Source organism: Meles meles, chromosome 11, assembly GCF_922984935.1.
Source record: "Meles meles chromosome 11, mMelMel3.1 paternal haplotype, whole genome shotgun sequence".
Taxonomy (NCBI): domain Eukaryota; kingdom Metazoa; phylum Chordata; class Mammalia; order Carnivora; family Mustelidae; genus Meles; species Meles meles.
The window spans coordinates 63,530,201-63,544,291 of NC_060076.1; the positions used below are offsets into that span (position 1 = coordinate 63,530,201).

At 36.6% G+C, this 14,091-nt stretch overlaps 1 protein-coding gene across 2 annotated transcripts in view; it reads right to left on the reverse strand.

The window, feature by feature from the left end:
* Window positions 1-2,874: 2,874 nt before the first annotated feature.
* IL33 (interleukin 33) overlaps window positions 2,875-14,091 on the reverse strand; it is a 54,533-nt gene continuing 43,316 nt past the window's right edge. Inside the window, exons 3-8 of one of the 2 annotated variants that reach the window (XM_046021896.1) lie at window positions 12,578-12,703; window positions 11,911-12,039; window positions 8,671-8,778; window positions 7,400-7,450; window positions 6,322-6,419; window positions 2,877-4,983 (exon numbers count right to left, since the gene is read on the reverse strand). In XM_046021896.1, the coding sequence (XP_045877852.1) occupies window positions 4,783-4,983; window positions 6,322-6,419; window positions 7,400-7,450; window positions 8,671-8,778; window positions 11,911-12,039; window positions 12,578-12,703 (713 nt within the window). In that variant the 3' untranslated portion in view covers window positions 2,877-4,782. Of the gene's footprint in view, window positions 4,984-6,321; window positions 6,420-7,399; window positions 7,451-8,670; window positions 8,779-11,910; window positions 12,040-12,577; window positions 12,704-14,091 lie in introns of both variants that reach the window. The other variant, XM_046021897.1, reaches the window with a different exon arrangement.

Below are 14,091 nucleotides of genomic sequence, written 5' to 3' on the forward strand. Positions count from 1 at the left end.
TTGTATCATTACCATGCTGTTTTGTTTACACTTTTGTAATATAACCTGAAGTCTGGAATTGTGATGCCTCCAGCTTTGCTTTTCTTTTTCAAGATTGCTTTGATTATTTGAGGTCTTTTATGGTTCCATATAAATTTTAGGATTGTTTTTTCTGGTTCTGTGAAAAAAATGCTATTGGTGTTTTAGTAAAGATTGCTTTAAATCTGTTGATTACTTTGGGTAGTATACACATAAAATTGTGCCTTTACAAATGATTTCTGTAAGTAGGATTGGAGGAAGGACCATTTGCACTTTTTTTCTTTGACTTGCCCATATCTTATCTTATTTTATTCTATAGGGTTATTGACTGCTTCTCTATTTTTAGAAACTATGTATTAAGCATATTAACTATTCATGGAATAACTGCAATTATTTTTCTCATATAACATTTTACACCTCTTGAGTTAAAAATATATAATCATTTTAACAATATTTTGATTAACTGCATCTGGAATTTGAGTCATAGTAAGCAAAGGCTTCTACTACTAACAGATATTAGAAGATTTTATTGATTTTTTTCCATCGTTTCACTTCTTATATTTAGACCTCTAACCCATTTGGTATTTCTCTTAGTATCAGCAATTTTACTTTTCCCCTTATGGATATCCAATTAACCCCATACCTGCATCACAAAGTTATCCTTTTCCATACTTAACTGAGGTGTCACCTTTATCATATGCTAAATTTGCATGTGCGTTTAAGACTACCTAATATTTTTCTATTCAATTTGCCTGTCAATTCCTTCATCAGTATCACATTACAGAGATTTTAAAACATAACTGAATATACATATACACATATGTATACATATATATGTGGTATATATATGTGTATATATATATATATATATATCTTCTTCTTTATCTATTTGTCAGTCAATGGACATTTAGTCTCTCTCTATAGTTTGGCTATTGTTGATAATGCTGCTATAAACATTGGGGTACATGTACCCCTTTGAATCTGCATTTTTGTATCCTTTGGGTAAATACCGATTAGTGCAATTGCTGGATCATAGGGTAGTTCTATTTTTTGATTTTTGACGAACCTCCATATTGTTCTCCAGAGAGGCTGCGCCAGTCTGTATTTCCATTAACAGTGCAAGAGGCAAACCTATGCTTTTAATATGATGGATAGTGATTCATGTGTCCTCTTATGGAGTATCCTATGGGCTAGAGACTATAATTGAACTTGGACAAATATTTCATCATCTTGGCATCTCAACAGGATGCAGCTCATTGATTCTAACTCTACCAATTGGCTTTAACTTTTATCTCTTGCATCTGTTTCTCAGATTCCTAAGCCCCCTAATCCCAACCCTGTGTATTAAGGAATTTGGAGCAACTGAATTGACCCCATCTTGCCTGGGACCTGCACAGAGAATCTATTTAACATGACTTTGAGAATGGATATAGGAATCAATCAGGGTGGGTATTACGGTATGGGAATAGAGTCTTCAGTCCTATTTCTTTCTCTAATGAGAAACTCACCTGACGTCTCTTACCTTTGTGCAACTGTGTACTGCAGTGTTGGAGTTTCAATACATAAATTGTACAAGTTTCAAGTTCTATGAGGACAAGGAGCATAGCTTAGGTTTTGTTTTGTTTTGTTTTGTTTTGTTTTGTTTGGTGCTTTCATGGTACTTAGGAAAGTCCAATATACATGGCATATGTTTAAGAAACCAGTGCTAGAAGACAAGATTTCTGGGCTGTACAGGTCACTGTATGATGGGGGAAAGGAATTTTGGGACAAGCCTGGCTCAATCCCCACCTGAGTACCCTAGCTTAAGATTTCTCTATCATACAATTTCTTGGCATGCAGCACAAAGGTTGAAATTGTTTTTGTTTTTTGACTTGTTTTGTAGATGCGGGGGTTATAAGTTAATCTTTTTAGACTTTAATCAAGTTATTGTATTATAACTAGCAATTTTCTTTCAAAATCCCCCGAATCTCAATTTTTACTATTCTTTTCCAATTCTAAGCCACATTACTCATTCAAATAAAATTTTCTTGACAGTATTTCAAGGTATCTAATAAATACATAAAAATCTAACAAATATAAATAAAATGAGGGAAAAGTAAGTTTTAACATAATTCTTATTCCAGATACAAAGAAATGACCAAATTCCTTCCAATAATGTAGACCATCAAAACACATAACACAAAACACATAAAAATAAATAGCAAAAGACCACCACACATTTATATATTTTAATCAAATAAAAATCACCATAGTGATGGTAGGAAGTATTTTTAGGAAAAGAAAATTGAATAGCAGAAATAAAGTAATCAGGTTGAAAGATACCTAACTGAGTCAGAAGTCAGGTTAAATTTTCTTTTGCAGGTGTATGTTGGTTGTTTGATCTCAGGTAAAAGTTGCTGACCAGGTCCTTTGTGCTGGCCCCTATGATGGGCACTGGGAGTACAAATGTGAAAAAGACACAATCTCTTGTCTGGAATATCTTTTTTAAATTTTTAAATTTTTTTTATTTTTTAATTTTATTTTTTTTTCAAGATTTTTATTTATTTATTTGACAGACAGAGGTCACAAGTAGGCAGAGAGGCAGGCAGAGAGAGAGGAGGAAGCAGGCTCCCCACTGAGCAGAGAGCCTGATGTGGGGCTCAATCCCAGGACCTTGAGATCATGACCTGAGCCGAAGGCAGAGGCTTTAACCCACTGAGCCACCCAGGCGCCCCGCTTTATTCTGTTTTTTTTTTTTTTTAATTTATTTTTTTTGGAATATCTTACTTAGTTTTGAATTACCATACAAATGACCTACTCCAGATAGCAACATCAGTGGATTAAGCTATGCTTATTTTGACTTAAAAATTTCAGAATAGTCATTTTATGATAAAATCATTATGGCTCACACACTTTTTAAAAAATACAGTTTATTCAAGAACTTAAACAATGTAATAGATACATTAGGTTATTTTAAAACAATCATATTAAGTATATCATACAGATGCATATGATTAACACTTAATGTTTTTCAGAAAAGATGATATATATTCTGCTTTATTTTTGTCTCCATAATAAAATTGACAATGTAATGAAAGATATATTGGTGCTTACCCTCACACAGTAATTCTTAGCCTTTTTAATCTTATGTTCCACCAGCCTTTTATCCAATAGATCTCAACTAATTAGAAATTTAAAAGCCTACACTTTAAGAAAAAGTTGTATTTTATAGGTGCTGTTATTAGTTTTAGCACTTATTGTCAGTATTAAACCTATGAAAAAGTTATAATAGAATTTGAAACCTTAAGTAAGCAAAAATTATTGCTTTAGTGGTTGAAAACTTTTACTATATAGTCAAGTATAAATTTTACTATCTTAGTAATGTAAAACACAAAGTTATTTAATAAAAAATATTGCCATCATTATGCTTATGTGAAATTCTACACCAGGTAGACAAAGTTGAAAAAGATGTTGCCATCCAGAGGTTAGGTAATATGGAATGAAGCTCAGGGATCACAAAATGTATATCAAGAGCACAGTTGGTCAAAAGAAAGAAGAAAAGTCAAGAAAACATTCCATAGTAGGCATGCTAATCAGGAAGCTGGACAAGGAAAACACTGTACACATGGGAAGAAAGGATTAGAAGAAATTTTGTCCAGGGTGACATGTATATCAGGTCATAAATCCCTGGAGCATGATGTCAGAAGGATATTGTATAACACAAACATAAGGAATAGTCAGTTATTAATATTGTAATGTTAATTCTGTATCCCATCTAGGCTCTAGTAGATTAAAGGACTTGTGGCCTCCCCATGGTACTTAGTTTGTTAGATATTCCCAAAGATTTCAATTATACGTCTGAACTAAAATTTATTTTACCTTGTAATATAAGAATGCCTTGCTAAATTTACCTCATTCTGTAAGAATCAGCATTTTTAAAATGAAATAATTAGATGTAAAATTATTTACTTTACAAATACTAGATTTATTTTTCTTAATTCTTCAACTGCCTTTCTCTTTTCTCATATTATCTGCCTACCTATCAATGTGTCTGAAGTTTTGGGCATTTTTTTGAAAGATTTTATTTATTTATTTATTTGTCAGAGAGAGCAAGAGAGAGTGAGTGCACAAGCAGGGGGGAGTGGCAGGTAAAGCGAGAAGCAGGCTCCTGGCTGAACAGGGAGTCTGAAGCAGGACTTGATCCCAGGACCCTGGGTACATGACTTAAGCCAAAGGCATCAGCTTAACCAGCTGAGCCAAGCAGGAGTCCTGGTTTTGGGCATCTTCAAACAAATTTTGTATTTTTTTCCATTTGTGAAATGGTCAATCTAGGTAGATCTGATTATCTTTTCACCAACAGCTCTAAGGTTTGAACTTGTTGTTTGGAACCAGGGAAAATTATGTCTCTATGTAGCTTTTGAAAATGGATCCCTGACTAAAATGAAACTTAGATTAAGGCCCTTGCTTCTCCCCAGAGATCTCAGCTCTAAATATCAAGCTTTCTGGGCTAAAAGTAGAAAAAAGTAGAAGTCAAGTTGTATATTTTCTGAGGTCTATGTAACAATACACTTTTGAATATGTAGTGAGACAAAGGGTAATAAAAAACAGACAGAATATATTATAAAAATATTTTTACAAATAATAAGACAAATATTCCATAGCATACTAATTACCCTTCATTTCCCTTAAACATTGTCTGTCTCTTTCTTTATCTCTCAACCTTTCTCCAGCACTGGCTATTTGGGTTACCCAACCCAGGGTCCACAGCTTTTCATCACATGAAGTTTAAGAGAGCTTAAATATGGTATTCTCTATACTCTTTGAATCCTCAGTTGGGTCCCCTACTTTAATTAGAACAAGGTGGTTATCCTTTACTCCTATAAACACTCCAGGATTGTTCTTACATTCAAAAGAAACACATTTAGAAGACTTCCTATGAAGGCGGAAGAAGGCCTGGTCTGGCAATTGGTTTTCACATTTTTGTAGCTGAGGAAAAAAGAAAGCAAGCAACCAGCATGTAAGTGGGAAGTCCAAAGTCAACCTTACCTCCCTGCAATCGAAACTAAAAGGGAATAATTATAACTAGTATTTCTAGCAAGGGTGATTACTAAGTAGGGGATGGGAGTGGCGGGTGTAGTAGGAAGAAATGGGTAGAGGGCTAAAGTTGGGGGGGTTGTCTGATTTGATTCATTGGTAGTTGAGAAACATAGCTTAGAGTGACTGATTTGGATGCAGCAGCTCAGGATTTGTGCCTGACTTTTGCCATGTACTATCTCTGAGACATGTGCACATTGCTTTACTTCTCAAACCTCAATTTTTTAGTCTAATCAGTTTTCTAGATCAGTCAACCAACAACTTACCAGCACATATGCGAATGATGTAAGTGATTATTATTTTAGGCCAATAAGTGTTAGGGATGGTTTGTATTATAGTAATATTTGACTAATAAAACAACTCTATTATGGAATTACTGCAATAACTAAAGGAGACTGCTTGTAAAACATTTAGCACAGTATTTGGCATGTAACAGAGCTCTGTATGGGGTCAGCTCTTATCATTGAGTAGTTATATACATCCAACACTGTTATATACATTTAGGAATGTTTGTTAAGAAAGATGCTGGTTACCATCCAGTGTTTATGATAATACCTTATATGGCTGTATTAGTTAGAATCATAATTTTGTATTTATGTCATTTGTCATCTATATTATACTCTTTATGTTTCTTCCTGGTCTCTATCTTTGGCTTGTTTGTTCCTGAAGATGTTTATAAATTTCATCATGACCTATATTATACTGCCACTTACATTTTTTTGTAACAACGTTGTAACATTGTAAATCTTGGCATATGGAAACATTTATGACTTTCCCTTTAGCAGGGTCAGAGTGTAAAATTGTTTTTACATTTGCCTAAGAAAACTATATTTTATCAGGAACACTTCTTGGAAGAACAAAGTAGTTCCTAAAGTAAAATGGAAAGGATTTGAGATTATTCTATATAACAGTGCTTCTCAAACTTCAATATGCTTATGAATCTCCTGGAGATTTGTTAAAATTATGATTCTGCTTTAATTGTGAGGAAACCTGAGATTCTGCATAGCTAACACACTCCCAGGTGCACTGCTGGCAGAGAACAGACTTTCTGTAGCAGGCTATACATGCCATTTATCTCCCTTTCCTACTCCAGAAGCAGGTTATTAGCAGTAACTGATTGTGTCTTAGGTATAATAGCAGAAGCAAAACTTCTTTGAAATATGCCAGACACCCAAATCTGCACAAGTGAGTGGAGTTAGTTATGACAGTTTAAGTGCATATTTCTTTTACCTCCACAGAGTGTTCCTTGTTGTTGGCATGCAGCAAAAAGTCTTTGTCTTTTGTAGGGCTCAGGTTTACCAATAATGTCTGGCCATCAACACCATCACCTTGCAATTAAAAAAAAAAGTAAATTTAAAAAGTAATAAAAAATTGAAAAATCTAAATTATAAAGTTAAGTATTTAGTCATTTTAATTTAAATGAGTTTAACACATAGGAAAAGAGTCCAAGATATGATGTAAAATAATTGTTTCATTAACCTACATGTCTTTTAGAAGTATTTGTACCCAAGTGAAACTAAAGAATCATTGGACAATATGGGGGTAAGTTTAATTTCCTAAAGAAATTATTGGACAATTTGGGGTGATTTAAAGCTCCTTAGTTATTACCCCATTTAGTAAAATTAGCAAAATTATCTCATTAAATTAAATTAAACTTAGCAAAATTACCCCATTATTTGGGGGTAATTTTAAGCTCCTTAGTTTCCTTATTTGCTTTCTAATTGTAGAATTGTGACTCTATTGGGTATTTGTCTTGGTGTCAGTTTCCCTGTCTGCATGCAAAGCCACTGATAGTTGTTTCCCAATATCCAACTACCCTCCTTGTATAATAGAACATTTCCCAGTCTGTTTTCTTATAATCAAGTGTAGCAGTGTGACTACGTTTTGACAAATATGAGGTGAATGGAAGTGCCAGTTGCAACTTAAAGTTTTGTCCTTAAAGGGAAAGAGAATTCATGTGTCATGTCTTCCTTTGTCCTCTGATTGGGCATTGTCATGGTAGCAAGTAATCTTGAACCATGTAGATGTTGGCAGAGTCACAGAGAAGGAGCTTGGTCCTTGTACAACTTGTTGAACAGAACTGCTATTCCAGCCTGGGTAAGACAAAAATGAAGTTTTGTGTAGCTTAAGCCACTATCATTCTGCAATGGATGGGTGGAATAAATCCTGTAAGATTCTAAGATTTTGCCATGAGTGTGGGCTGGAGAGAACCTTCTGAGACTGCCTTTTTCATGGAGCATTTTTGGATTTGTCCTTGTCCCCAAATTCAGGAATCCAAGCACTACAACTGCCCAGTCCTCCAAATTACCTGTTCCATGAGTGGGGGATTGGGAATCATAATAACGGAATAGCACCTTATCTGAAAGAGAATGCATAAAATCCTTTTGGTGAGATACAATTTTATCAAAAGATTTCAATTTCAACATACACATAACAGAAGAAAATATCCTCTTTTATTACATATCAATAAAAGCAAAACTTTTGTGATTTTAAGAAAGGCCGAAAAGCTTCTAAATTCTCCTCAACTTAGTGTATTTAGGTACCTGCTGCCAATGCATTGGAGTTAGCATGCAGTAGGAATTTATTTGCTATGTCTGAAGTAGTCCACTGTTTATGGTTTGGCAAATTTATTATTATTATTATTATTATTATTATTATTATTATTAGGGGGAGGTGGAGTTGGAGGGGCAGGAGCAGGAGGAGAAGGAGAGAATCTTTTTTTTTTCTTTTTTTTTCCATTTTATTTATTTTTTCAGTGTAACAGTATTCATTCTTTTTGCACAACACCCAGTGCTCCATGCAAAACGTGCCCTCCCCATTACCCACCACCTGTTCCCCCAACCTCCCACCCCTGACCCTTCAAAACCCTCAGGTTGCCCCAACCTCCCACCCCTGACCCTTCAAAACCCTCAGGTTGTTTTTCAGAGTACATAGTCTCTTATGGTTCGCCTCCCCTCCCCAATGTCCATAGCCCGCTCCCCCTCTCCCAATCCCACCTCCCCCCAGCAACCCCCAGTTTGTTTTGTGAGATTAAGAGTCATTTATGGTTTGTCTCCCTCCCAATCCCATCTTGTTTCATTTACTCTTCTCCTATCCCCCTACCCCCCCATGTTGCTTCTCCATGTCCTCATATCAGGGAGATCATATGATAGTTGTCTTTCTCCGATTGACTTATTTCACTAAGCATGATACGCTCTAGTTCCATCCACGTCGTCGCAAATGGCATGATTTCATTTCTTTTGATGGCTGCATAGTATTCCATTGTGTATATATACCACATCTTCTTTATCCATTCATCTGTTGATGGACATCTAGGTTCTTTCCATAGTCTGGCTATTGTAGACATTGCTGCTATAAACATTCGGGTACACGTGCCCAGAAGGAGAGAATCTTAAGTAGGCTTCACACCTAGTGAGAGCCTGATATGGGGCTTGATCTCAAGACCCTGAGATCAATGACCTGAGCTGAAATCAAGGGTTGAACACTTAACTGTTTGAGTAATCCAGGCACCCCTTGGTAAATTTATTTTTTACTTTACTAGTCATCATTATATCATTATAGACAAAAGAAATATTCTACCTTTCTCCTGGTCTTTTCTCAAGTCTTCTACATAGATCTCATAACCTCCATCCTCAAAAACGAAAGTAATAGATTGATCATTGTATGTGCTCAGGGAAGCAGAATGTTCTGTAACAAATGAAAAGCTTGTCATTAAAAATTCAAACACACTTTTTCCCATGAACAATATTTCAACAATCAAAAAGAAATGCTTCCTTAAAGTTTTTTGATTTTTGTTTTTCTTTTCAATTTGAGCTGCACTTTGCCCACCACCATTGGATTGATAAAAGCCTTTGGTGCAACCTGTTTATTTTATTTTATTTTATTTATTTCTTTTCAGTGTAACAGAATTCATTGTTTATGCACCACACCCAGTGCTCCATGCATATGTGCCCTCCATAAAAGCCAGCACCAGGCTCCCCCAACCTCCCACCCCCTGCCCCTTCAAAATGCTCAGATTGTTTTTCAGAGTCCATAGTGTCTCATGGTTCATCTCACCCTCCAATTTCCCTCAACTCCCTTCTCCTCTCCATCTACCCATGTCCTCCATGTTATTTCTTATGCTCCACAAATAAGTGAAACCATATGATAATTGACTCTCTCTGCTTGACTTATTTCACTCAGCATAGTCTCTTCTAGTCCTGTTCATGTTGATACAAAAGTTGGGTGCAAGCTTAATGTAGCTCAAAGGATAAGGTGTACCACTTGAATGGGATTAGAGATGCTAGTCTCTTGCTTGAAAACCATAGGAGGTCATGTTAGTGTGTTTAGGGGAGGATTTGGTGGAAAGAAAGAAGCTGAAAAAGTGACATACTTTGCCTAAAGACACCTCTGTTTCCTTTTTTCTTATGGTCAGGGGGACTGTGGACAAGGAGACTGTATTTTGATAGACATGGTTAAATGAATACCAATCTGTAAGTTGTGGAATTATTCAAAGACTTCCAACAATCCTGGAGAGCGTGATTACCATTCTGTCCTCTGGCTAAATAACAGAGACACTTAGAACAGTATTCCCGACTTAAAAAAAAAATGTCCCAGCACACATAGAAAATGAAAGTATTTCTATGGCACACTGGGGTAAACCAGTGTATAATTAGGGACCATTTATGTTGGTCTTGAGGAAAAAAATATGTTTTCTTTATGTTATAGCATTGTGCCAAGAAAAATAATGTACACAACAGAAGAATGTTAAATATTGAGTCTGTACATGAACTTCTAAAATAAAATGATTTAGAACTGGGGTCATCACAATGCCTGATTTTAAGCTTTCCTTCAAAGCTGTGATCACCAAGACAGCATGGTACTGGCACAATAACAGACACATAGACCAGTGGAACAGAGTAGAGAGCCCAGATATGGACCCCCAACTCTATGGTCAAATAATCTTCTACAAAGCAGGAAAAAATATACAGTGGAAAAAAGACCGTCTCTTCAATAAATGGTGCTGGGAAAATTGGACAGCTATGTGTACAAGAATGAAACTCAACCATTCTCCTACACCATACACAGGGATAAACTCAAAATGGATAAAAGACCTAAACATGAGGCAGGAATCTATCAGAATCCTAGAGGAGAACATAGGCAGTAACTTCTTTGACATCGGCCACAGCAACTTTTCAAGATATGTCTCCAAAGACAAAGGAAACAAAAGCAAAAATGAACTTTTAGGACTTCATCAAGGTCAAAAGCTTCTGCACAGCAAAGGAAGCAGTCAACAAAACAAAGAGGCAACCCATGGAATGGGAGAAGATATTCACAAATGACAGTACAGACAAAGGGCTGATATCCAAGATCTATAAAGAAGTCCTCAAACTCAACACACACAAAACAGATAATCATGTCAAAAAATGGGGAGAAAACATGAACAGACACTACTCCAAAGAAGACATCCAAATGGCCAACAGACACATGAAAAAATGTTCATCATCACTAGCCATCAGGGAGATTCTAATCAAAACCACATTGAGATACCACTACACCAGTTAGAATGGCCAAAATTAACAAGACAGTAAATAACATGTGTGGGAGAATGTTGGTGGGAATGCAGGTTTGTGCAGCCACTTTGGAGAACAGTGTGGATATTCCTTAAGAAATTAAATATAGAGATTCCCTATGACCCTGCAATTGCACTGCTGGGTATTTACCCCAAAGATACAGATGTAGTGACAAGAAGGGCCATCTGTACCCCAATGTTTATAGCAGCAATGGCCACAGTCACCAAACTGTGGGAAGAACCAAGATTCTCTTCAACGGATGAATGGGTAAAGAAGATATGGTCCATATATACTATGGAGTATTATGCCTCCATCAGAAAGGATGAATACCCAACTTTTGTATCAACATGGACCAGACTGGAAGAGATTATGCTGAGTGAAATAAGTCAAGCAGAGAGAGTCAATTATCATATGGTTTCACTTATTCGTGGAGCATAAGGAATAACATGGAGGACATGGGGAGATGGAGAGGAGAAGGGAGTTGGGGAAATTGGAGGGGGAGATGAACTCTGGGAGACTGTGGACTCTGAGAAGCAAACTGAGGGTTTTGGAGGGGAGGGTGGTGGGAAGTTGGGTGAGCCTGGTGGTGGTTATTATGGAGGGCATGTAGTGCATGGAACACTGGGTGTGATGCATAAGCAATGAATTCTGGAACACTGAAAAGAAATAGAAAAAATAAAAAAATTTTTAAAAAGACACTTAATGAATGAGAAACTCCAGTATGCTTCTGGGAACTTAAGACATTTATATCAGGATTATGCTTGAAATGGCAACATGCAATTCCTGGTCAAATTTTTGTAATGATCTCTTCACTTCTTGATGGTCACTATCAAATTGGACTTTATTTGCATGAGTAGGTGATACTTAAATCCATTTGAACAAACATTTAAAATTTTTAGGAGTTGAAATGATATTTTTAAAAATATAATTTTCTTTCATTGTCAATGTTGAAATTTGGGGGAGGGGAATGTGGGGGGTTTTCCCCCAAAGGATAACATATTTTCCCCAGGAATAATGATATGGGATTCCAATTCATAACAAATATTTCAAAATAATAATGGAGGGCTAACTATAAAGTGTACATTCATTGTTAGAGCAGCTACTCTGTACCTAGTTTGAATACCACTGAATAGATTTGTGGGCTGCAAATGGACAGAAGTTTCTGTTACACAGGTAGGCATTGACTTGGAGCTGCTTCCTAGAGTGTCCCTGGTTCTGTGTCTTTCCTCCCTCCTCACACCCACACCACCCTCAGCACCAGTCATACCTTGGATACTTGGAAAATTAGCTGCCCTAAAACATTTCTGGGCCCTAGGTACATCACAGACAAAGTCTTCCTTTAGCTGCTGATGACAAGCAGTGAATACCAGGTGTTGTTGCTCTTTGTACTTTCCACCTGGAGGACAGGAAGAGAGTAGGAGTAGACTGTCAGTACCCACTCTGCCTAAACTTCTTTACCCCTCTTTGAGGATTCCCAGTCAAAGCTGATTGCTGGGACTGATCCCAGGGCTTTAGCTGCCCTATAGTCTGAAGGATCAATACCTCCTAGCATACTTATACCCCAGTAGGGCATACCCATTGGAGCCCAGGTGGAAGAAAACTAGTTACACGTGGAATCAACAACCAAAAAACTGCTATTAACATTTTAGTTTAATTCCTTTAAATACAAAAAACTTAAAATACTGTAAACATATTTATAACTTTTATATCATCTGTTTTCACTTAATATTGTAACAATACCATTTCTCCCATGCTATAAAAAGTTTTATATGTCCTTTTGAAAATGGCTAGAAAGTAATTCAGCATCCTTACTTTTTTTCAGAAGGAAAATTTGCTCAAGGGAAAAAAATATACATCCACTATGTGGTAAATAAAGGCAGAGAGAAGCCCATTACAATACTGAAGAGTTACCAGGAAATGTAGTTTCCCCTTACCTGTTCTTGGTGAATGCCTTTTGGTGATTTCTTTCCTAAAATAACAGGCCGTCTTTTCTATGATAAGGCCAGAACGCAGCTGCATAAAATACATCTGGCAAACCTCTTCAGCTTTCTGTTGGGATTCTAAACAATTGAAAATTTTTGATACCATTTCATTCCATCCATTTTTGTCCATTTACAAGCACTGAATGTAGCAGACCAAGAAAGCAACTAAAGTCTATAGTATTGGGATGTCTGGATTGCTTAGTTGGTTAAGTATCTGCCTTTGGCTCGGGTCATGATCCCAGGGATTGAATCCCGCATCACGTTCCCTGCTCATCGGGAAACTTGCTTCTCCCTCTGCCCTCTGCTCCCCTTGTTTGTTCATGCTCCCTCTCTGACAAATAAATAAAAAATTTTAAAAAGCATATCTATTTGCTAAAAAAAAGTCTATAGTATCTTTTTTAAAATTTAATTTTATTTTTTCAGTGTTCCAAGATTCATTTTTTATGCACCACACCCAGTGCTCCATGCAATACATGCCCTCCTTACTACCTACCATCAGGCTCACGCATCCCCCAACACCCCTACCCTCCCAAACCCTCAGTTTGTTTCTCAGAGTCCACAGTCTCTCATGGTTCCTCTCCCTGCCCCCCTAATTTCCCACAATTCACTTTTAATTTCCTTCTCCTAGTCTCCTCCATGTTATTTCTAGTGCTCCACAAGTAAGTGAAACCATATGATAATTGTTTCTCTCTGAATGACTTAGTTAGCCTAATGTCCTCCAGTCCCGTCCATGTTGATACAAAAGTTGGGCATTCATCCTTTCTGATGGCTGCATAATATTCCATTGCATATATGAACCATATCTTTATTCATTCATCCGTTGAAGGGCATCTTGGTTCTTTCCACAGTTTGGCTCTTGTGGTCATTGCTGCTATAAACATCAGGGTACCGATGGCCCTTCTTTTAACTACATCTGTATCTTTGGGGTAAATACCCAGTAGTGCAATTGCAGGGTCATAGGGTAGCTCTATTTTTAATTTCATAAGGAATCTCCACACTATTTTCCAAAGTGGCTGCACCAACTTGCATTCTCACCATCAGTGTAAGAGGGTTACCCTTTCTCAACATACTCTTCAACACTTGTTGTTTCCTCTCCTGTTAATTTAGACCATTCTAACTGGTGTAAGGTGGTATCTCAATGTGGTTTTGATTTGAATCTTCCTGATGTCTAATGATGAACATTTTTTCATGTGTATGCTAGGTATTTGTATGTCTTCTTTGGAGATGTGTCTGTTCATGTTTTTTGCCCATTTTTTGACATGATTGTCTGGTTTTTGGGTGCTGAGTTTGAGGAGTTCTTTATAGACCTTATATCTGAGCCCTTTTTCTGCAGTGTCATTTGCAAATCTTTTACCATTCTGTGGGCTTCCTCTTGTTTTTTTGACTGTTTCCTTTGCTGTGCAGAAGCTTTTTATCTTGATGTCCCAAAAATTCATTTTCACTTTTGTTTCCTTTGCCTTTGGAGA